This window comes from Mustela erminea, chromosome 11 (assembly GCF_009829155.1).
Source record: "Mustela erminea isolate mMusErm1 chromosome 11, mMusErm1.Pri, whole genome shotgun sequence".
Taxonomy (NCBI): Eukaryota; Metazoa; Chordata; class Mammalia; order Carnivora; family Mustelidae; genus Mustela; species Mustela erminea.
The window spans coordinates 99,289,272-99,312,527 of record NC_045624.1 but is presented as its reverse complement, the minus strand read 5'-3'; the positions used below and the strand labels follow the sequence as shown (position 1 = coordinate 99,312,527).

Genomic DNA, 23,256 nt, shown 5'->3' with positions numbered 1-23,256 from the left:
GACAGAGGGGCAGGCAGAGGCAGAGGGAGAAGCAGGCTCCCTGCTGAGCAAGGAGCCCGATGTGGGACTCGATTCCAGGATGCTGGGATCATGACCTGAGCCGAAGGCAGCTGCTTAACCAACTGAGCCACCCAGGCATCCCTCATTTGTTTATTTTTGTTTGTTTGTTTCCTAAAGATCATCTCCTTAAAAATGACTAAAATGAGGACTTGGCCATGGCAGTGGTATAAAATTCTTAAGACAGAACCTTCATGTCATGTAGAGATTTGCAGATTAAGGGACTTAATTCAGGTGACAAACTATATAAGTAGAAAATAATTACTTGGGATTGCTTAGCTCTTTCTTGAGTATATTTTCTCTTTCCATGACTTTGAAATCATTTTACAAATCCGACCTTTTTTTTTTTCTTTTCTTTTTGGTGTGGTGCAAATGATAAGTACTAATTTTCATCTAAGATTTGTACAACATATTTGCTTTGACAGGCCATGGCCAGCAACTAACTTCACAGAAATTTATAGCATTTCTACAATCAGTTGAATTATTTTTAACTAGATTGCCTTTGCCTTAATAAAAATGCAGAAAAGCAATAGCCTTTTGTTAATTAGGTTCAAAAGTTGACATTCTTTCTCTCTTGGAAAGGATAATAATATAAAACTTTTTAATAGCTTGGTATTCTTTTACAAACACACACACACACACAAACACACATCATAATACCCAAAGTTCATTCTACTCTATAATCTTATTTATCTTACACAAAATAAAGTGATCATGATATATACTGACAATGAAATTCTATGTATTGATAATTATATTTTATTTGCAAAAGATTAGAGTGCCTTAGGAGTTCTTTTTATATTAATTTGGAAATTAACTGAACATTAGAAAATAGGTAGACTTTTACTTGTAATAATGTTACCATCAAAATAGAAGACTGGTGGTATAAATAAAAATTAGGAGGTTGGAGGGGCACCTGGGTGGTTCAGTGGGTTAAGCCTCTGCCTTTGGCTCAGGTCATGATCTCAAGGTTCTGGGATCGAGCCCCACATTGGGCTCTCTGCTCAGCAGGGAGCCTGCTTCCTCCTCTCTTTCCCTGCCTGCCTTTCTGCCTATTTGTGATCTCTATCTGTCAAATAAATAAATAAAATCTTTGAAAAAAATTAGGAGGTTGGAAATCTGTAAGCAAGTTTCTACCTTTGTCATGCCATAACTTTGTGATCTCAGAAAATCTTTTTACATATTACCAACTCTATGTACACTTCTTTTTTTGTTGTTGTTATGTTAACCACCATATAGTATACCATTAGTTTTTGATGCAGTGTTCCATGATTCATTGTTTGCATATAACCCCCAGTGCTCCATGCAATCCGGGCCCTCCTTAATATCCATCACCAGGCTCACCCATTCCCCCACACCCCTCCCTTCTAAACCCTCAGTTTGATTCCCAGAGTCCATAGTCTTTCATGGTTCATCTCCCCCTCCAACTTCACTCCTTCATTTTTCCTTTCTTTCTCCTAATGTAGGCAGAAAGGCAGGCAGAGAGAGAGAGAGGTGGAAGCAGTCTCGCCACTGAGTAGAGAGTCTGATGTGGGGCTTGATCCCAGGACCCTGAGATCATGACCTGAGCTGAAGGCAGAGGCTTAACCCACTGAGCCAACCAGGTGCCCCCTATGTGTACTTCTTTTATGTTTCAATAAAAGCTTGTTTCATGTTTATGAAGTACTAGTTACTATAATGATTATTTAAAGTTGCAATAAAACAGAAACACATAGACTTTATTTGCAAAATATTGAACATCTAGTTAGAGATTGGGGTCTTGACAATAATATTCAAAGGGATATGCAAAGGCAGTAAGAATCAGTGTTCATCTGATTAGTGGAAATGGGGCATAATTTAAGAAAAGGCAGACATATTTAATAAAGATTTGTAGTGATACCTGGCAATGCAGTCTCATTCACAGTTGTAAGCAAAACAAATTGTGTTTGTGTGTTTTAATATGGTTATGTAAGAGTCATCAAAGAAACTGGTTACTCCAACATGGAAGTTACTAGCCAGAAATAATGCCCCAAATCATGTGACCATGTTGTTCTATAGATAACACTCCTGCCAGTGCAGAGATCTTTCTCTGTTTTGTATTGATCCTTCCATTCTGCTTCCATGATTTCTACAATGGCTGTCACAGGAAAGGTGATCTCTTGACTACTTCCATTCATGAAGGGGAAGCTTTTTTTTTTTTTTTTTTTTTTTAACTTCCCCACTCCTAGGGTCAATTAAAAAAAAAAATAGTAAAGGTGGGGCGCCTGGGTGGCTCAGTGGGTTAAGCCTCTGCCTTTGGTTCAGGTCATGATCTCAGTGTCCTGGGATTGAGCCCCACATCAGGCTCTCTGCTCGGCAGGGAGCCTGTTTCCCCTCTCTCTCTGCCTGCCTTTCTGCCTACTTGTGATCTCTCTCTCTCTTTGCCCAAAAAATAAATAAAATCTTAAAAAAAAAAGTAAATACCTTTAATGGGCAACATTTTGTTCCCATATTCATGAAACAGACATGAAGGAAACATGAAGTGAGTACCTGTTCCTCACCAAAACTCATATGGGGGAATATTCTTCCCAATGATGAAGAAGGGTTGATGATGAATATCCAAAATAACAAACAAACAAAATGTTAATGTAGCTCACATTTTGCCAACATGAAGAAAAGCAGTGAGGATTATCCAGTGAATGAATATGGAGAGTCACCCAGAACTGGCTGAGATCGAGAGTCTGCCCCCTCCCCCAGCTGTGAGAGGCTGTATTTCTTACAGGCTGTGCTTCTTGCCACAGCAGCTGCTCTCAACCTTCAAGGTCTTGGGGCTGGAATTTCTCCACTAATGATACATGAAACAATGCATGGCCTTGATTTGGACTGTCTGGTCCCACAAGGCTATGCTCTGTCCACCACATAAAACAGGAGAGCAGGAATAGGATCATTTAGCTTCACCCTGACTCAAATATGTCTCCCACTGGAAGCCAAGAAATGACCTCAGTGCACCTGCAACTTTCTGTTCCTGGGTTCTGGTCTGAAACAAAGGATGTCACCATCATTTCCTCAGAGACTCTTTAGATCCAATGCCCAAGAACCTAACATCTACATCCACTCTTCTTTACATCTTTGCACTTTGAAAACCTAATTGTATACATGTATGTGCTTATCAATCTCTAGCTCTACCTATCCAAAAAAAAAAAAAAAAAAGACTATCACCAATTTGACAGATAAATATTTGGGGGCATATTTAGAACAATCTTTCTTGTATTCTATTTTGTGAAAATTTTTTTAACAAATTACTGTCATTCTAGGTTTTTATATTAATTTTATTGATATTATATAAATAATATATTGTATTATATATTATAATAACTTGACTAATAGCAATTAACAACTTAAAGTTTATAGCAGGAAAGCTGTAATCTCTTGTGATATGTGTATTCTTGTGATTAGATAGTCCATACAGATGTCAATGTCATGTAAGATTATACAAGGCCTTGGAAATAGATATATAGATATATAAACCTATAGATACCAGTATCTACTTCTACTGCTTTTGTGTTTCCTGCCTTTATGTTGTCACTTTTCATCTCTCCTTTCCACTCAATGTGTCTTTTCTAATATTTCTTTCATGGCTGGCTTAGTAACCATCAACTCCTTTAGTTTTTGTTTGTCTGGGAAGCTCTCTCTCTCTCTCTCTTTCTGTTTTGACTGTTAGCCTTGCTGTATAGAGAATATTTTTGGCTACATATTTTTCCCATTCAGCACTTTGAATATATCATGTCACTCCCTTCTGGCTTGAAAAAGTTTTACTGAAAAAATCCCCTGTTGGTTTAATGGGTTTCCCCCTTGTCTGTTACTGTCTCTTTCTGTCTTGCTGGTTTTTTTTTTTTTTTTTCCTTTATCACTATATTTTGCCAATTTCATTATAATGTGTCTTGGTGTGGGTCTCTTTTTGTTTATTTTGATAGGGGTTCTCTGTGCCTCCTGGATCTGAATGTCTGTTTCCCTCTCCCGATTAGGGGAGTTTTCAACTATTATTTCTTCAGATAAATTTTCTGCCCCCTTTTCTCTTCTGGGAATCCTAGAATACAAATGTTATGTTCATTGGAATCACTGAGTTCTCTAAGTCTGTTCTCACCTTGTATAATTCTTCCTTCTGTCTTTTGTTCAGCTTGATTACTTTTGATTACTCTATCTCCTAGGTCATTAATTCATTCTTCTGCTTCCTCTAGCCTATTGTTCATTCCATCAAGTGTGTTTCTCATTTATTTATTCAGTCCTTTCTCTCCATTATTGTATTTATTTCTATGTTAAGACTCTTTTTTTTTTTTTTTTTGAAGTGCTATAACTCAATGTTTATTTTCTTTGCAGTACAGTGGTTAGAATCAGTAGAACTCCTAGTCTGGTTTTCATAAGAACTAGGTCTGCCAAACCCGAAGGTATCACTACATTTACCAATGCCAAGCTGGTGAGACAGACTAACGACAGACCAGGGACCAGACACAGCGGATCGCAGCAATGCAAGGTGCCTACAACTCTCTTGAGGCTACGGCTCACGGGGGAAAACCCCCGTGTACAGATGCTTCTAAATGCACAACTACACAAAGTGCTGCGAATTCGCTGTTCGCTGTCAAACGGACATAGATTACGCACGGCATGACCGGAGCGGGTTTTATTCTGCTGCCCAGACACCGGAAGCTTTCTTCTGTCAAGGGAGCGCTCAGTGGCGAGGGGACTCCCGTCCGGAAGAGGGCTGGGGCATCCGGAACTTGGACAGGTCCAGGTTGAGGTCTAAGAAGGTGTACGGGGTGTAGTCATGGTGCTGGAGATACCTGTACGTGGAATTATCGAACGGCTCGGCGGGGCTGGCGGCTTGAGCGGGCTTTTTTGGTGGGCTTTGCCTCTTGGAATTCGGCGGCAGTCCCTTTTCGGTCTTCCCTGATTCTGCAGAGAGAGAAACCGTGGAAGCAAGTCCCCGACACACTCGTGCTTCTTGGAGCACAGTCTTCAGCGCCGCGGACGGTCCTCGCCGCAGCAGAAGGGAGGCCGCCATGACCGGGACACCGGGGAGCAGCGGGGAGGGCGGGCGGAGCGGGAGGTCGCGCCGGGGTCTATGTTAAGACTCTTGCTCTCATGGTTCACCAGAGACTATGGACTCTGAAAAACAATCTGAGGGTTTTGAAGGGACGGGGGGTGGGAGGTTGGGGTACCAGGTGGTGGGTATTATAGAGGGCACGGATTGCATGGAGCACGGGGTGTGTGCAAAAATAATGAATACTGTTATGCTGGAAATAAAAATAAATAAAAAATAAAAAAAAATTAAAAAAAAAAAAAAAAGATTCTTGCTCATGGGTACCTGGGTGGTTCAGTGGGTTCAGCATCTGCCTTCAGCTCAGGTCATGATTCCAGGGTCCTGGGATCAAGTCCTGCATCAGGCTCCTTGCTCAGCGGGGACCCTGTTTCTCCCTCCTTCTTCTGCTTCCCCTGCTTGTGCTCTCTCTCTCTTTCTCTCTCTCTCTCTGACAAATAAATAAATAAAATCTAAAAAAAAAAAAAAAAAAAAGATTAAGAATCTCCCCCATTGTCATCTACTCTTTTCTCAACTTCAGTGAGTGTTCTTAAGATCATTGCTTTAAATTATCTATCAGACATGTTACTTACATCTGTTTTGCTTAGATCTCTCACCATGGACTTATCCTATTCTTTCATTTAGGACAAATGTCTTCTCATTTTATCTAAGTCTCTGCACTTGTTTCTCTGTGTTAGGAAAGTCAGCTATGTCTCCGGTTCTTGAGGGTAATGGCCTAACCGAGTAGAGGTCCTGTGGTGTCCTGCCATGCAATGTCCCTTGTTTTCCAAGGCCTGGCACTTCTGAGAGTGTCTCCCATATGTGTTTTGTGTGCTCTACCATTTTGTTTATCTCTCTTTATCCTTTAGGCAGCTGTCTGCTGAAGCCTTTAGTTTGTTGTGGGCAGTGTTTGGTCCCTGGCCAGAAAGTGACACATTTTAACTGGGTGAGATCTGGTCTTTTTGTGAAATGAGACTTATGATCACTACTGCCAGAACTAGGTTCCATTAAACTCCCATGTTGAAAGACATGGTTTGACCAGGGGTTTGGACCAGTCTTCTGGGAGAGGAAGCTCACCATGCTGGGGCTGAGGCAAGTGTGACTGGGAGGGGCAGTTCTACCAGCGCATGGGGTTGGGGCTTGGTGTAAGCAAGTTAGGTAGCAAATGTAGGCACTGTGTTGATTCCCACAAGAGGTTCTGTGCCTATGCTGAGGGGTAAGACAGGAAAATGGCACCAGCCAGTTCTTTTTCTCCTGGAGGGGTCATTTTGAGAAAGCTATCCCTCTCGGATGCATTCTGAGGGAGTGAGTAACTTCCCACTGTGTGCCCCAGGCACCCTTCAGATTGCTATTTCTATGCTGTATGTCCACAGGTGGTTGTTTGCCTGCTTTTTCAGCAAGACAAATGCAACGTTTTATTGGCTCTATCTAAGCCAGGCCCGCTGACCTTTAAAAACCCAGGCTTTAAGACCTGTTGGTTGCAAGAACTCACAAAATTTGGCCCCTCTTCCTTTCCAAGCCAATTGCTATGGGAATTCATTTCCCCCATTCATGATCCTTGTGTGCTAGTCTGTCTCTTGCCTTCTCTGTGTCTGTGGCTCCCTTCCTACAACAGTGGCCACAATCCATTTTTTCCCGAACTGGATCTCTGTTCTTCCTACCTTTTTTGATGTGGTCTCTTCTACGTTTTTAGTTATGAAATTGGTTCCTTTAGTCATTGGTTCAATTTCTGGGGGTATTGAGGATGATTTGATAGTTATCTAGTTGTATTCATGGGATGAGATGAGCCTAGGGTCCTCCTACTCCACTGCCATCTTTCTAGATCTATATATGGTTATTAGTATTAAGCTTAATCCCAAATGTGTTCAGAAATCACTCTGAGCCAAGTACTTATCTATATAACTACATTTATCTATACCTACATTGATAGATAGGTATGTCAGTTTTGTTAATCTAGCTACTCATTCTTGCTGTTCAATCATGCTAATCTTCTAGTCCCTATGGATTTTTTTTCTGTTAACTCTATCAGTAACTCAGAGAGCTGAATTAAAATTTTCCTGTAGGATTATCATTTATTTATTTTCCTGGTAGTTTTGTCAATGTATTCTTAGTATAATTTAAGACTTTATTGGCATATATCAAACATATAGAAAAGTACACCAATAAAACATGCCAGTGAATTTAATGAACCTCCAAAATGAACCCATTCATTTGTCCAGAAGCCATAGGTGACAATGAAGCTTACTAAAAATTAGTAATTCCTTTTCTGCTTCTTCCCAAATACTAAACACTCCTTGGTATACTCTTTGGTATACTCAAATGATTTATTTCATCATAGAAAAACACTTCTTCTTCTTCTTGTTTTCAAAATTGATTAAATGGAGTGTAGTTTTTCAGGCTATGTCTTCTTCTGTTCATTTATTTTTATTGCTCTTATCTGTTCTACTGCTAATAATCATTGTAGATTAAAGGTAGGTGCATCTATTTTCATAATTAATATACTTTCTGAGCAGTTTCAGATTTTAAAAATATTTGAGGAGTGCCTGGGTGGCTCAGTCAGTTAAGCATCTGGCTTCAACTTAAGTTCAGGGTCCTGGGATTGATCCCTACATTGGTCTCCTTGCTCAGTGGGGAGTCTGCTTCTTCCTCTCCTTCTCTCTCTGTGCTCTCTCTCCCTCTCTCTCTCTCTTTCTCTCAAATAAATAAAGTCTTAAAAAATACATAAAAAATAAAGAATACTTGAGTATAAAGTACAAAAAATTTTCATATAACCACTACATGAGATCCAGTTTCTGTTATTAATATCTTGCTTTGGTATGATACATTTATAACAATTGATGAACCAATATTAATGCCTTATTATTAACTAAAGTCTATGGTTTGTATTAGAGTTCAATATTTGTGTTGTATGTTCTATGGGTTTTGACAAAGGCAAGCACAATACTATATATCCACCACCGCAGTACCACATAGAATAGCTTGACTGCCCTAAAATTGCCACATGCTTCACCGATTCCTCTCTCTCTCTCTCCCTATCTCCAACCACTGATCATTATACTTTTCCATATATTTGCTTCTTCAATAATGCCTACAGTTGGAATCATAAGGTATGTAGCTTTTTCAGATCAGCTTCTTATACTAGCGATATGCATTTAGATTTCCCCCATGTATATTATGGCTTATTAATGTTGTTGTTGTTGTTTGGTTGTTGTTATCATTGCTTAACATTCCATTATTTGTGTGTACCACAGTGCATTAACCTACTGAAGGACATCTTTGTTGTTTCTCAGTTTTGTTTTGTTTTTTTCCCATTTTGAATACAGCCATTATAAACATTCATGTGTGAGTTTATTGTGGACATAAGTTTTAAACTTATTTGAGTAAATACCTAGGAACACAATTGCTGAATAGTGTAGCGGGGCTGTGTTTATCTTTATAAGAAGATACCAAACTGTCTTCTGAAGTGTCCGTGTCATTTTGCATTCTCACTAGCAGTGAATGAGAGTTCCTGCTGCTCTACATTCTTACCAGCCATTTTAATAGGCATATAGTGGTGATATTCCTCCGTGGCTTTAATTTGCGATTTCTTAATAACATAGGAGGTTGAGCATCTTTTCGTATGGATATTTGCTATTAGTATACCTTATTGATGAGGTGTCTGGTAGCATCTTTTGCTCATTTTTTAATTGCTTTGCTTATCTTCTTATTGTTGAGTTTTAAGAATTATCGGTATATTTTGGATGCCAGTACTCTATTATATATGTGCTTTATGAATATTTTTTCCCACTCTGTGGCTTGTCTTCCGCTTCTTTTAGTGTCTTTTGCAGGACAGAAGTATATACTTCTAACATTCCTGTCTCATGAAGTGTCATTTTTCTTTCTCTTTGCATTTTGTGAATTCCATGGCTTTTTGATTAACAGAATATGAAATGTGAAACTGGGACAGTTTTTTGTCCCAGATGTTAAAAAAAAAAAAAGAGCGTTCACTTCTTATCTTTTCAGACACTCTTTCTGAGTGCCCTGAGTTGGCATAGAAAACATTTATTTATACTGTGATGTAATCACTGTGATATGGAGATCACATGTAGGTGCACAGGCTAACAGTCCAGCTGAGTACAGTCTTCCAGACATGCCCACTAACTGCCAGACAATGAAGCCATTTTAAACTCCGCAGAATACCTTGCCACTAGTCGAATATTGCAAAGTGACCTTGGCTGACAGCACGTGGAGAAGAATTGCCCAGATTATCCCACTCCAGAGACACTACCGATAAAATTTTGAGGTTAAATAAAGATGTTGTTTTGAACTCATTCAGTTTTGTAGTGGATTCTTATGTGGTAATAGATAAGAAGAAAAGTTTCCAGTTAAGGGATAATTGTATGGTGTGTGTGTATGTGTTTCGCACGCAGTTATTCTGTTTGGATCTGCCAAATATTTATCTCAAATGTTTTGTTTTGTTTTTATCATTTTATTTTCCACATATAAATTATCCAGTTGAGCCACATCTTTGCCCACACTAAGTATTAATACTAATACTAAACTCTTTTTTATATTACTTTTATCATGAATAAGAACTAATATAGAGGTTTTAATTTTCCATTCCCCTGCATTTCATCAGGTTGATGATGAAAGTTTCACGGGAAAGTTGGATATACTCTTTTTTGAAGTACTTCTGAAAACTTCCCATTTATTCTTCAAATATAGGTGAAGTCTTTTGTCTTCTAATTATCTAATAATATATTACTATCTAATGATGCATACATTAGATAATCTGGGGCAACCATCCTGCTCAGAAAAGAATCAGATATGGATACGTTTTTTGAATTATATTTGAAGTCATCAGAAAATTGGAATGGCAGAAAAGAATTAAATGTCCCAAATCATAAAAAGAAAATAAATGAGTGTATGAAGGAATCTCCAGAGTAGGAGATTAGAATTTAGAACTAAATTTTTTTCCCAATTTATTCATATGTTCTATCTGAGATCACAGGCAACCCAAGAAGAGCTTTAAATGTAACTATAAATTGAGAAAGAGGTGAACAGAGACATTTGAATTACAAGACTTGCCAAGGAGGAGGAGACATCAGTAATTACTTCAAACTTTACACTGCACCAAATTAGCTGGTTTATAAATACAGGTAGGCAGTAAATAGACCAGCTTTTGCAGGGGCTTATGAATTGGTTTTAAATATCTCTGTTCTTGATTAGTTGGAGAAAAACAATGATTGTCAGGCTTAACCTCCTGTAGAAGACAATATAAATCCAATCAGGAGGAAGTTAGCATCAATCTAGGCCTCAAATTATATCTAAAATTATTTATAATAAATATGCAATATGCCATGGAAAATATCCAGATGAAGGAAAAGATAGCACATATTATTAGAAACAAATAAAAACAATACATACCAAAAACACATAGGATCCAGAAAGCAAATTTATTAAAATTGACTTAAATAATTTAAATTATAGTTAAATAAGTACAAGACAAGATTGAGAATTTCAGCAAATATTTAAATATTATGAATTTAAAAAAGAGAAATTTTCTGGATTTGAAAAGTACAATGATAAACATTTTGGCAAGAGTTCATTGTATTTGATATCATAGTAGAAAAAGAAATGTGAAATATAAAGTAAGTCATAAAAGCATTTAGACAATTAGAAAAAGAAAATGAACTGAAGGAAAATTTGGAACATATTGCATTAGAAATAAAGATATATTAGAAATAAACATATTGCATTAGAAATAAAGATATACACACATTTCTCTAATGATGAGTGGTATTGAGCATCTTTTCATGTGTCCATTGGTCATCTGTATGCCCTTTTGGGGGAAAAAGAAAAAAAAGTCTGTTCATGTATTTTGCTCATTTTAAAATTTTTTTTTTCTTTTGCTTATTTTTAACTGGATTTTTTATTTTGGTTTAGTTTGAGCTGTATAAATTCTTCATATATTTCAGATTTAACCCCTTATCTTATGTATTATATGCAAGTATTTTCTCCCATTTAGTGGTTTGCTTTTTTGTCTTTTTGATAGTTTCCTGAACGAGCAAAAAAAAAAATTTTTTTTTAAAGATTTTATTTATATGACAGAAAGAGAGACAGCAAGAGAAGGAACACAAGCAGGGGAAGTGGGAGAGGGAGAAACAGTCTTCTCGCTGAGCAGGGAGACCTATGCAGGCCTTGACCCCAGGGTCCTGGGTAGACACTTAACAACTGAACCACCCAGGCACCCCAGTATTTTTATTTTGATGTAGTTCCAATAGTTTATTTTTGCTTTTATTTCCCTTACATTAAAAAACATTTAGAAAAATATTGCTACAGTCAATGTAAAAGAAATTATTGCTTATGTTCTCTTCCAGAAATGTTTTGATTCTAGGTCTCACATTTAGGTCTTTAATCTATCTTCAATTTTTGTGTGTATATATAGTATTAAAAAGTGGTCCATTTTCATTCTGTTGAATGTAGCTGTCCAGTTTCTCCAGCATCATTTAATGAAGCAACTGTCTTTTCCTCATTTTATACGTTCTTGCTTCCTTTGTCATAGGTTATTTGGGCATATAAGCATGAGTATATTTCTGGACTCTTTTGATCTATGTCTCTATCTTGATGCCAGTACCACATGGTTTGACTGCTACAGCAATGTAATATATCTTGAAATCTGGAATCGTGATTTGTTCTGCCTCAAAATTGCTTTGTTCTGCCTCAAAATTGTGTTGGCTATTTGGGTTCTTTTGTGGTTTCATACAAATTTACTTTTATTTCTTTTGGTTCTATGACAAATGCTGTTGGTATTTTGATAGGGATTCCATTGAATCTGTTTATTATTTTGGATAATATGGACATTTTAACAATATCAATTATTCAATCTGCATGCATGGGATATATTCCCATTTGTTTATTTCAATTTCTTTCATCAGTGTTTTATTGTTTTGGGAGTACAGGTATTTCACTTTCTTGGTAAAGTTTATGCCTAAGTTTTGTTTGTTTGTTTGTTTGTTTTGTGCATTTTTAAATGGATTTTTTTTCTTATTTTTTCTTTCTGATACTTTGTTATTAGTACATAGAAATGCAACCAATTTCTGAGAAAAGTAAATCAGAGCCATAGTGAGATATTATCTTCAGATATATTCAGATATATTTTCAGAGAAATTACACTTCTGGATAACTAGAATCAAAAAGATAAGAAATAACAAGTGTTGATGAGGATGTGAAGAAAACCCCTTGGGCTTTGTTGGCAGGAGTATAAATTGGCACAGCAATTGTGAAAAGAGAAACAGAGTTTCCTCAAAAAATTGAAAATAGAAATACCATATGACCTAATAATTCCCCTACTGGGTATTTGCCCAAAGAAAAGGGAAATAATAAGTCAAGGAGATATATGCACCACTGTTTATTGCAGAATTATTTACAATAGCCAATATATGGATGCAATCCAAACATCCACATGGATAATGCATATAATATATGTAATGGAATATTACTCATCCATTAAAAATGTTAAGATCTTGCCATTTTTGAAAATATGGATGACCCACAGGATATTTTGCTAAGTGAAATAAGCCAGACTAAGAAAGAAAAGTGCCATGTGATTTCACTTACATGCGGAATTAAAAAATAAAACAAATGAATAAACAAACAAACAACAAGAAGAATCAGATCTATGAGGACAGATAACAAAATGATGGTTGCCAGAGGGAAAGGGAGTGGAGGCAAAAATGGGTGAAGGGGAGAGGGAGATAAAGTCTTCTAGTTATGGAATAAATATATCATGGGGATAAATGTTACTGAAAAGGGACTATGGTCAATGTTGTTGTACTGTGTGGTGACAGATGATACCAATGTTTGTGGTAAGCACAGTATAACTTGTTGAATTACTCTATGGTACACCTAAAACTAATGTAGCGTGTGTGGCAACTAAAGTCAAAAAATTTTAAAAAAGAAAAGAAAAGAAAAATAAAGATTAAAATTTAAATAAAAACTAAAATAAAATAAGGTAAATAAATATTTAATTAAATAAGTAAAAAATAAAATAAAAATTAAAGGGGAAAGAGCATGAAAAACATAAGGATATAGTTAGCAGTCTAATGCATTAGAATTCCTGGAGATGGAATATAACTGATCAGAGTTACATATCAATTGGAAATGGTAATTTCCACTTGATTTTACCAAAAATGACCAATGAGATCAGGGCAAAATATCAAGAAGCTCTACAAATAAGGGAGAAATAAATACATACATATACAATCAGTAACATTATAGCAAAACTTCTAAAAACTTGTGAAAAAGAAAAAAAAATATGTAAAGAACAATTAGGGAAAGGCAAGGCTAACTTGTAAAAGAGAGAGTTAAATTGACAACAAAACTTTTCAAATTAAAAAGTGAACGCCAACAAGTGGTTTATTGATACTTTTACAGTTCTGAAATAAAATAAAATGCCTTTATCCTTGGCAAAACTATCCATCAAAAATAAAGACAAAATAATTTGTCACCAACAGACCCACAGTATACAAAATACTAAAGATTAAAAAGTTGAAACTGATGAAAGTTGATAGTTATAAAGATTTTTAAAGGAATACTTATGAGAGAAATTTAATTGAATATTGATTATATAGCACAATACATCTCATGGAATATTAAAATGTATCAAATACACTAAATATTTGAACAGTTTAAAATGTATCAAATAACAAAGAAATAGCATATAGCTTGAGAGTGGGATAAATTGATCTAAAATTATTGTAAAGTATTACTTTTTGCAAATAGACCAAAGTATCAATTTATATTATACCTTGAAGGGTCAAGAATGCACACTCTAATTCTATTAACTGATTAAAATATTCTGAGACTGGATTTCTTTTGAAGGAACACTTTAAAGGTTTTAGAATTTATATGTATGTTTTACATAAGGTGAAATTAAATGATGAAAAAGCATGCAATGCAAACATGAACCAACCAAAGCAACCAACTTTCAATGCATCTATATTAACATAAAATGTAAATTTAAAAATAAATAAATAAATAAAGACACAGTTATGTCTTAGCCATTTCCCATACAACAGAGGCAAGCGTGTAACTTATATTATGTTCTTTTCCTGATTACATAACAGTAAAGGAAGATTTACATGAGATACTGACAGGATGAGGAAACACACACACACACTATATATATATATATTTATATTTATATTATATATTTATAATATAGAGATACAGTAAATAAGATTGGATTTATTCTTTCAGAGTAAAAAAAAAAAAATTGTGTGAGAGAGAGAGAAAAAAAGAAAAAGAAAACTGGCCAAAATATATGAGACAAATATTTTGCAATATTCCACATCAGGCACCATAGGACTATAGTCCTTGAGAGAGGACAAGAACCAAGATGAGTCCTGCTTTCTCCCTAGGCATCTTATGCGAGCAGTATTGCAACTAACTCTAAAGGAGAAAAATTCCAGAGAGGGCAGGGGCACTGACTTGAGAAAACAGATCAAAACTCAAAGCTTAAGAAGATGGAATTTATAGTAGAGTGAAAGAGAAATAAGAAACCAAAGATCAAAGATTAACATAAGGATTCCTCCACAATTCTTGCTAAATCCTAAACCAGACTTAACACAGGATAAATTCCAAGAAGCTCAGCAAGGAACAGCTATCAAGAAGTTGTCAACTGAGTAATTCTCAGATTATATTGTAGGATGGCATGGTGGCTTTGGCTGGACAAAGTGGAGAATCTTCACTAATTATCCAGAATGCTCAGCAGATACTATGGAAGCAAGGGTCATGGCCAAGAAATAATGCTAAACTAGCTCTGAGTTAAAGACTGCCCTAAATTGACCTAACAAAATTTAAAGAATAACCTCAACACACACACATGCGCTCACACACACACACTCCCCTGATTCTCAGGTTAATAAATAGCTTGCTACCAAAAAAAAAAAAAAAAAAGAAGACCAAATACTCTTCAAAGGCAGGCAATAAAATTTAGGTACTCAGTGGTACTATCCATTAAATGTAATAATCCAATAAAAGTAGTATCCATTATCTGATAAAAAAAAATAACCTAATGCCAAGAAGCAGAGAAATAAAACCCATAAATGGGAGAAAAGTTAGTGACCCATAAAATGACAGAGAAGAAATAATTTGTAGAATGTTAAAAGTATTATAGATGTAGATATTTAAATGAAAGATGAACCTAATAAAGATAAAAATATAAGATATAAAACAAAAATGTAATATATAGAGATGAATAGTGATATCTGAAATAGTGAAAATTTCAGTGGATTAGTAATGTATTATACACTAAAAAAAATCAGAAAATTTGATGGAATAAAAATTATACAAACTGATATACAAAAAGGGTAGGGAAACCCATAAAATCATTTATATATTAGACAATATCCCGCAGTATAGCATATGTGTAATCACAACTCAAAACAGGATGAGGATAAGAAGAATATAGTTGAGAGATAATAAAAGAAAAATCCAATTCATAACAGAAAGATCTAAGAAATTCAACCAAAACCAAGCAGACTAACTTCTAGGAAGAACACACCAAGAAAGACAGGAAAAAAAAAAAAAGAAAAAAAGAAAAAAACCAAACCAAACAAACAAACAAGCAAAATATATTTTATATATATATATATATATATATATATATATATATATATATATATATATATATAAAATTCAAAGGATAACCCTAGGCATTTAATCAGAAATTAAGCAGCCAGTAGATAATGGATTGAAATTTTTAATTACCTGGAAGGTATCAGGTGTGAAGACCTACTAATTTGATATGAAGTGAAAATGTCCTTCAAAAATGAAGTCAAATAAGTGAATGAAAAGACAAGTCCAAGGCTCAGATAAAATATTTGCAGAATACATACCTGATAAAGAACTCATCCAAAATAAGCAAAGAACTCTTGAAACTCAACAATAAAAACTCAAACCAAGCAATTTAAAAAGAGAAGAAAAGATCTGATTAGACATGTTATAAAACAAGATATACAAATGACAGATAAGCATATGAAAAGATTTTTGATATCCCATATCATTAGATAATTGCAAATTACAAAAAGAGAGAGAGAGAGAGAGAAGATACCACCACACACCTACTAAAATAGCTAAAATCCAAAACATTGAAAATACCAAATGCTGAAAAGGATGCAGATAAAGTTTAACGGTCATTCATCCTTGAAGAGAATGAAAAATGCACAACCATTTTGGAAGATTATTTGGCAGTTGCTTATGAATGTTAAGCATTGTTTTTTCAGACAACAAAAAGATCATGTTTCTTGATCTTAGGAGCATCATGAGATGAAGCTTGTGTACACCCAAAAACCTTTACACAAATGTTATAGCAAAGTATGCAAAGTTTTGGAAGTTGCAAAACTATGGAGACAATGAAAAGATCAGTGTTTGCAAGGGATTTGGAGGGAAAATGGAGGAGGGAGCACAAGGAATTTGGAGGGCAGTAAACTATCTTTTGTAATACTATAATGATGGAACGGAAATGACACGCTTGTCAAAATTCACAGAACCGGACAACACAAAGATTAATCTTTTTTTTTTTTTTTAAGATTTTATTCATTTGAGAGAAAAAGAGAGAGAGAGAGAATGAGAAGGGGGAGTGTCAGAGGGAGCAGCAGACTCCCTGCCAAGCAGGAGCCAGATGTGGGACTGATCTCAGAATTCAAGGATCATGACCAGAGTGGAAGGCAGTCACTCAAACAACTGAGCCACCCAGGTGCCCCCAAAGATTTATCTTTAATGTAAGTTATAGACTTTAGTTAATAGTGTTGTATCTGTATTTTTTTCATTATTCGAAACAAAGGCATCACACATGCAAGATGTCAGTAACAGGAAGATGGAAATCTTTGCGTGTGTCTGTTGGTCATTGTATGTCTTCTTTGGAGAAATGTCTGTTCATGTCTTCTGTCCATTTTTTGATTGCATTATTTAGGGTTTTTTTTTGTTTGGTTGGTTTTTTTGGTGTTGAGCCATCTAAGTTCTTTATATATATTGAACACTAACTCTTTATCAAGTACGTCATTTGCAAATGTCTTCTCTCACTCAGTACTTGTCCTTTATTTTGTTGATTGTTTCCTTTGCTATGCAGAAGATTTTTATTTTGATATAGTCCCAATCATTTATTTTTTCTTTTACTTCCATTGCCTCAGAAGACATATCTAAGAAAATGTTGTTATGACCAGTGTTAGAGAAATTGCCGCCTGTGCTCTCTTCTAGGATTTTTATGGTTTCACATGCAACATTTAGGTCCTTAATTATTCATAATCAGGAAAATGCAAATCAAAACCACAATGAGATATCCTTACACTTGTCAGAGTGGTTGAAATTAAACACACACACACTCACACACACACACAAAAACAAGTGTCAGTGAGGATGTGGAGAAAGGGGCACTCATGCACTGTTGGTGGGAAAGCAAACTGGTATAGCCACTGTGGAAAACAGTATGGAGAGTCCTCAAAAAATTAAAAATAGAAATACTATATGTTCCAGTAATTGTACCACTGGGTATTTACCCCGAGAATATGAAACCACTGATTTGAAGGAATATTTGCACCCATATGTTTATAGCAGTGTTATTTATAATAACCAAAGTATGGAAGCAGCCCAAGTGTCCATCAATTGATGAATGGATAAGAAGTGGTGTATACATATATGACATCTTTCCATTTATAACAACATGGATAGAGTTAGAGAGTACATTGCTAAGTGAAGTAAGTCAGCCACAGGGCACCTGGGTAGCTCAGTCTTACACCTGGTTTTGGCGCATGTCATGATTTCATGAGTCATGGGATTGAGCCCCACGTCTGACTCCATACTCACTGGGGAGTCTGTTTGGAGATTTCTCCCTCTGCCCATCTCTTCTGTCTCTCTCTCAAATAAATAAATCAACCTTCAAAAAAATAAACAGTCAGAGTAAGACAAATACCATATGATTTCACTCGCATGTGGAATTTAAGAAACAAAACAATGAATATAAGAAAAAAGAAAGAGAGGAGAACCAAACTGATGGTCATGAGAAGGCAGGTGGATGGGGGGATGGGTGAACATGTGATGGGGATTAAAATTACCCTTATCTTGATGAACATGGAGTAATGTATAGAACTGCTGATTCACTATATTGTACACTTGAAACTAAAATAATACTATACGTTAATTATACTGGAGGAGAAAAGAGAAGCAAATTATTAATTATTAATATATGTATATAATATTTACCGTTATATATATATTTATGTATATATCCACACATCCAGTGTGTGGAGCCCAATGTGGGGTTTGCACTCATGATCCTGAGAGCAAGAACTGCACTGAGATCCAGAGTTGGACACGTAACTGACTGAGCCATCCAGGCACCCCAGAAAATAATATTTTTAAACATATGAGTCATGACATCTGGCTAGATAGGAAAATAGAATCATTTATTTATTAACTAATTCACAGATCCAAAATAAATATTGGGTTGCTGTATCAGTTAGTCACTGAATGCAATGTGATGAACTCCTTGCTTTTTTAGAGTTTATAGTATAGTAGGAAAGACAAGTCAATAAAAAAATGAACAAGCTTAAAAAATACAAATATATATTTAAAGAAAAAAACCTGAAATACTATGATGGAAGTAAAGAAAAATGAGCATAGATAAAAAGTGCTGACTGATTTAAGGAGTGGGCATAAAATTTCCCACTGATAAGAGTCTTTGGGACCTATAGAATGTGAACACAATTTGTATTTTGAGAACTTGATGTTTTATTTTTTTAAATTTTTAAAAATTTTATTTCTAGTACAGTTAACATAAATGTTATATTAGTTTCAGGTGTACAATGGAGCACTTGATGTTTTTAGTAAGCAACTGTTTCATGTATATATAATGCATTGTTTCTGTTCTAGAAACAAAGATAAGCAAGACACAGAGTTTCTTTTCTCAAGCAGTTTATATTTTAGTTAGGAGACAAAGAATCCACATAAAAAATCAGCAAATAAATTTGAGATACAACAAAATCTATAAAGAAATTAACATGTTGTCTCAAAAGACAGTATTCTTAACCACAGAAAACTAACCCTTATCCAGGTGGTAGGCTACATGATAATAAAGCATAACATTCATAAAATATCTCTGATTATGTCAATGACTGTAGTTAAAATTCCATTTAAAATTTAGTAAAATGATTATCTTTCCATGGACAAAGCCAAAAAAAATTCAGCCTACTTTTAAGGAACATACTCATACATAAAGCAAATGACACTTTGTTTCTGGAATATAGATTTGGTTAAGACTATCTAATTATAGATGAAATGGAAAGGAATAAGGGATATAAAAGAGGGGTATGAGGACACCAAAATATGTATTTTAGAACCTAAACTTTGTAGAAACATTTTCAATTGCTTCAACTAACTCATTACATTTTGCATTTCTCAACTTAGAGACTTGTTGATTTTTCTTCTTTTTTGCTTTAAACAGAGAAGTAATCCAGATTATTTGAGGTCTATCAGACAGCACTGGACACAGCATTCTCTGAGCAGAAACTAGTCGAAACATGAAGTCAGTATTTTCAACTCTTTTGTGCTCCAAAGACACAATGGTCTACACCAGGAGTTACATGAGATGTAGAAAATAGCCTGAAGTCTGTCACTTGGAATTTCAGAAAAAAGGACCAGTCAACAGAGTAGTCCTCTGAGTACACCAGACATTTGCCACTAGAGCTTGGCAGAAATCCATGTGTTTCCCAGTATCCATAAAGTTGAAGTTTTTTGCCACTACTGCCATTGTTTCTAATAGAAGAACTTAAAGCATTCTCAGCTGGTAAGACAGGTAGGAAAGAATACTTCCTCAGAAATGAAACTCTTAACACACCTGTAAATTCCATGGGGTGGTGGGAGAAGCAATAATCAGTTTGAATTTTTAGTCTTGACAAAATAATGCACTAAAAAAATACATGGAGAAAAATACAAGTTTAAAATAATTAACCAGAAGAAGACAACTGTAGATTTTTAAAACGCTGATAAGATTTTAATTTGCTCCAAGTTGAAAATAACTATATTGCTGGTGTTTTAAGGCACATAATGAACAATTATATCACACATGATAGATTCAGCAGTGAAATATTATCTGTTAACAGCTGGAACTCATAAAAACATAGCACAGTGTGAACACGAAGTTTGTTAGAATAAACCATCTGCTGAAAAATACTACTCTGCAAATTAAAAAAAAGTCAAAACATTATTTGCCTTATTTAATAGATCTGTGAAAAAACAATGAGATATTAAAAAGTGGGTACTACTTTCATTAATTCCATATATTAGACAGTTGGTTACAGTAGTGCCCAGTGAGGTACTGCTTATAAATATTGTTAAATTTCTCACACATATATAATGTATTTAGCATAAATTATTTGAAGATAAATTTCATAGTTAAAGTAGTAAATGCATATTCAAAGTTTTTACTACATATTGCAAATACAGCTGTATAAAGGTTTCAGCAATTTACATTCTAAACAGTAGTATTAGTCACACATATTTCTGTTTTCCCGCCACACTTGCAAGGCTTGTTTTGTGACCCTTAGTCTTCCCTGTTTACAGGAGGAATGACATGGGTTAAGTTTCCCTTGTACGATGTTTCATGTAGTTAAACGTTTTCCTGTGTTTGACCATGTTGCATTGTGTGTGTGTGTGCGTGCGCGCATGAGTGGGTGTGTGAACTCACTATGGTTGGCCCTCTCTTACTGAAGACTGCGTTCTCACTTAATGATCACTAAAGTAAGAATATTAACCACTGATATTGCAAAATGTATGTTTTGCAATATTTACCCATATTCTTATATGCTTTGTAAGTAATTATACCACCATAATGCATATTTCTAAAATTTTGTATTCCTCGGTCTCTTTATTTTGGTGTCTGTATTTGAACCTATGCTAATAAAGTCCTATAACTGCAAAGGATTATATACACCATTATTTACATTTTAAGTAGTTTCCTTTCCTTTTTTCCCATTTTTTCTTCTTATTTTTAAGTAGTTTTCTGGTTATTTTCCGAGTTAAAGATCTACTGTTCCTTATAAACTATCACATTATCCAAAAATATGGATTGCCTTTTATATGACATTATAAAAACTTGAGATTTATTAATTTACGAAGATTAAAATATGAGAAGTGGATATTTAATCATAGTATTTAAAAATCTACATATTAGCCTAAAATTTAAAAGAAATCTGTGAGTTAGAAAGTCACTATAGTAAGAAATAGAAAATATTAAATATATAGGATAAATATTAGAATATCTATAAGAATATATTCTAAATGGAATGGCCATTTAGAATATTATAATAACATTATATATTTATTATTATTTATTAATTGATTGATTTACTATTTTATTATCTATTATTATTTTATTTATTATATATTTAATATTTTAATAATTTAATTTAAAAGACTGAGATATTAAATCCTTGTAAAAGGTCTGACAGTACCTGAAATATGAGTACCAATAATGCAAAGTGGATATGTGTCAAGAAACCTTTCAAGAAATGTAAAGGAATAACCACAGAAGCAATAAATAAGTTAGAATAAAAGTATCAAGATAATGTAGCTAATCATGTTATCTAAATAGAGAAATATATATTTAAATCCCCTGATCTTTGAGGATACAGTAAAAAACACATGCAAAATCCAAAAAATTATCTATATATTAGTCCTTGGCAAATATCAATAGATATTTGAAGAGTCAGTAAACTTAGAAACTAAGAAAACACTTAGATATTAAAAAAATAAAGAAAAAATTTCAATAACTGAAGAACTCAGTTTACGATTGCCAAATATTAAGGACTATGGTTCTCAGCTTGCGGTGATTTTGTTCCCTAAGGGACATTGGTCAATGATTAGACATATCTGGGGTTGTCAAGGTAAGTGGGGGGTTTAATTCCAGAGGGTGGAGGTCAGAACGAGCATCCACCATTGCACAGGGCAGCCCTCCTACAACCAAAGATTATCTGTTCCTACATGCTAATAGTGCTAGTGTTAAAAAACTCTCTTCTGGAAAAAAGAAATATGTATTTTTAGCTGTTTGAAAAGCTCAGGAAAAACATCAATGCCCAGAGGGAAAAAAGTGTTAAGCATTTTAATTGCTGTGTGAAGTTTCAGAAATCCATGCAACACATGAGAAGGAATAAATATACAGTGGTATCTTCTAGAATTAAGTAAGTGGAGTTTTAAAAAAATCCAATCTGATCAGAAATATGGAAAAGAAGTAGGCCATACAGATATATTTTTTTTTAATTTGTATTTAAATGATACTATGAAGAAATCATTTTAAGATAGTAAGAATCAGTTTTGGGGTTTTTTTGGTTGTTGTATGCTTACAGAACATAAAAAGTAATAAATCTTTTGCCAATTCCTTTTAGAAATCCAACAATGCAATAATTACAAAATGTAATTATACTGTAGAAAAAATACATATGTAAAATATAATATCACATAAATATTGATACAAAAGTGCCAAATAAAATAAATGTAATCTCCAACAATATCTGAAATATTAACATACACACACAAATATTAAACAAATTTTCACCCTAGGAATTCAAGTGTGATTCTGAATCAAATGATATAAATAACTTTATTAATTAGAACAAATTTTAAAAAGTAGATTCTTAATACTTGCTGAAAATATATTTATTAAAAAGTAATATTAATGTCTATAAAGATCATTAAAGCTATAAAGAGTTTGATATTTTATACATACACATTTGTGTACATGTCTAAGAGAAGGAGGAAACATTGTTATTTTCGTATTTTACTTACTAGAAATAGAGAAATGGATATATAGAAATTAGCTTGCACATGCACAGAGAAAAATCACATAAAGTTTGGTGTCATACTTAAAGGAAATTAAAGACAATTAGAAATTCAATGGTAAATAAAATAAAAGTACAATCATGGATTAAAGTTGATACAAATATTTGAGTTTATACCATTATATTTATATAACAGGAAAATTGAAATTTAACCTAAATGTTTGTAGGAAATGAGAAAAAAATGAAGACATTATCTCCTCTTAAAGAAATAGAGGAGAGTGAGTGTTAAACTACTCTATCTATATCTTTTTCTGTTTGTCAATATTTGTATCTTTTTACTCAAGTATATAAATG

The 23,256-nt window shown here is 34.3% G+C and overlaps 1 protein-coding gene across 1 annotated transcript; it reads right to left on the bottom strand.

The window, feature by feature from the left end:
• Window positions 1-4,356: 4,356 nt before the first annotated feature.
• On the bottom strand, window positions 4,357-5,124 carry LOC116568840 (NADH dehydrogenase [ubiquinone] flavoprotein 3, mitochondrial-like). Its single transcript, XM_032304534.1, has one exon. The coding sequence runs from the start codon at window positions 5,072-5,074 to the stop codon at window positions 4,742-4,744; it is 333 nt and encodes a 110-aa protein (XP_032160425.1). The 5' UTR covers window positions 5,075-5,124; the 3' UTR covers window positions 4,357-4,741.
• Window positions 5,125-23,256: the final 18,132 nt, after the last annotated feature.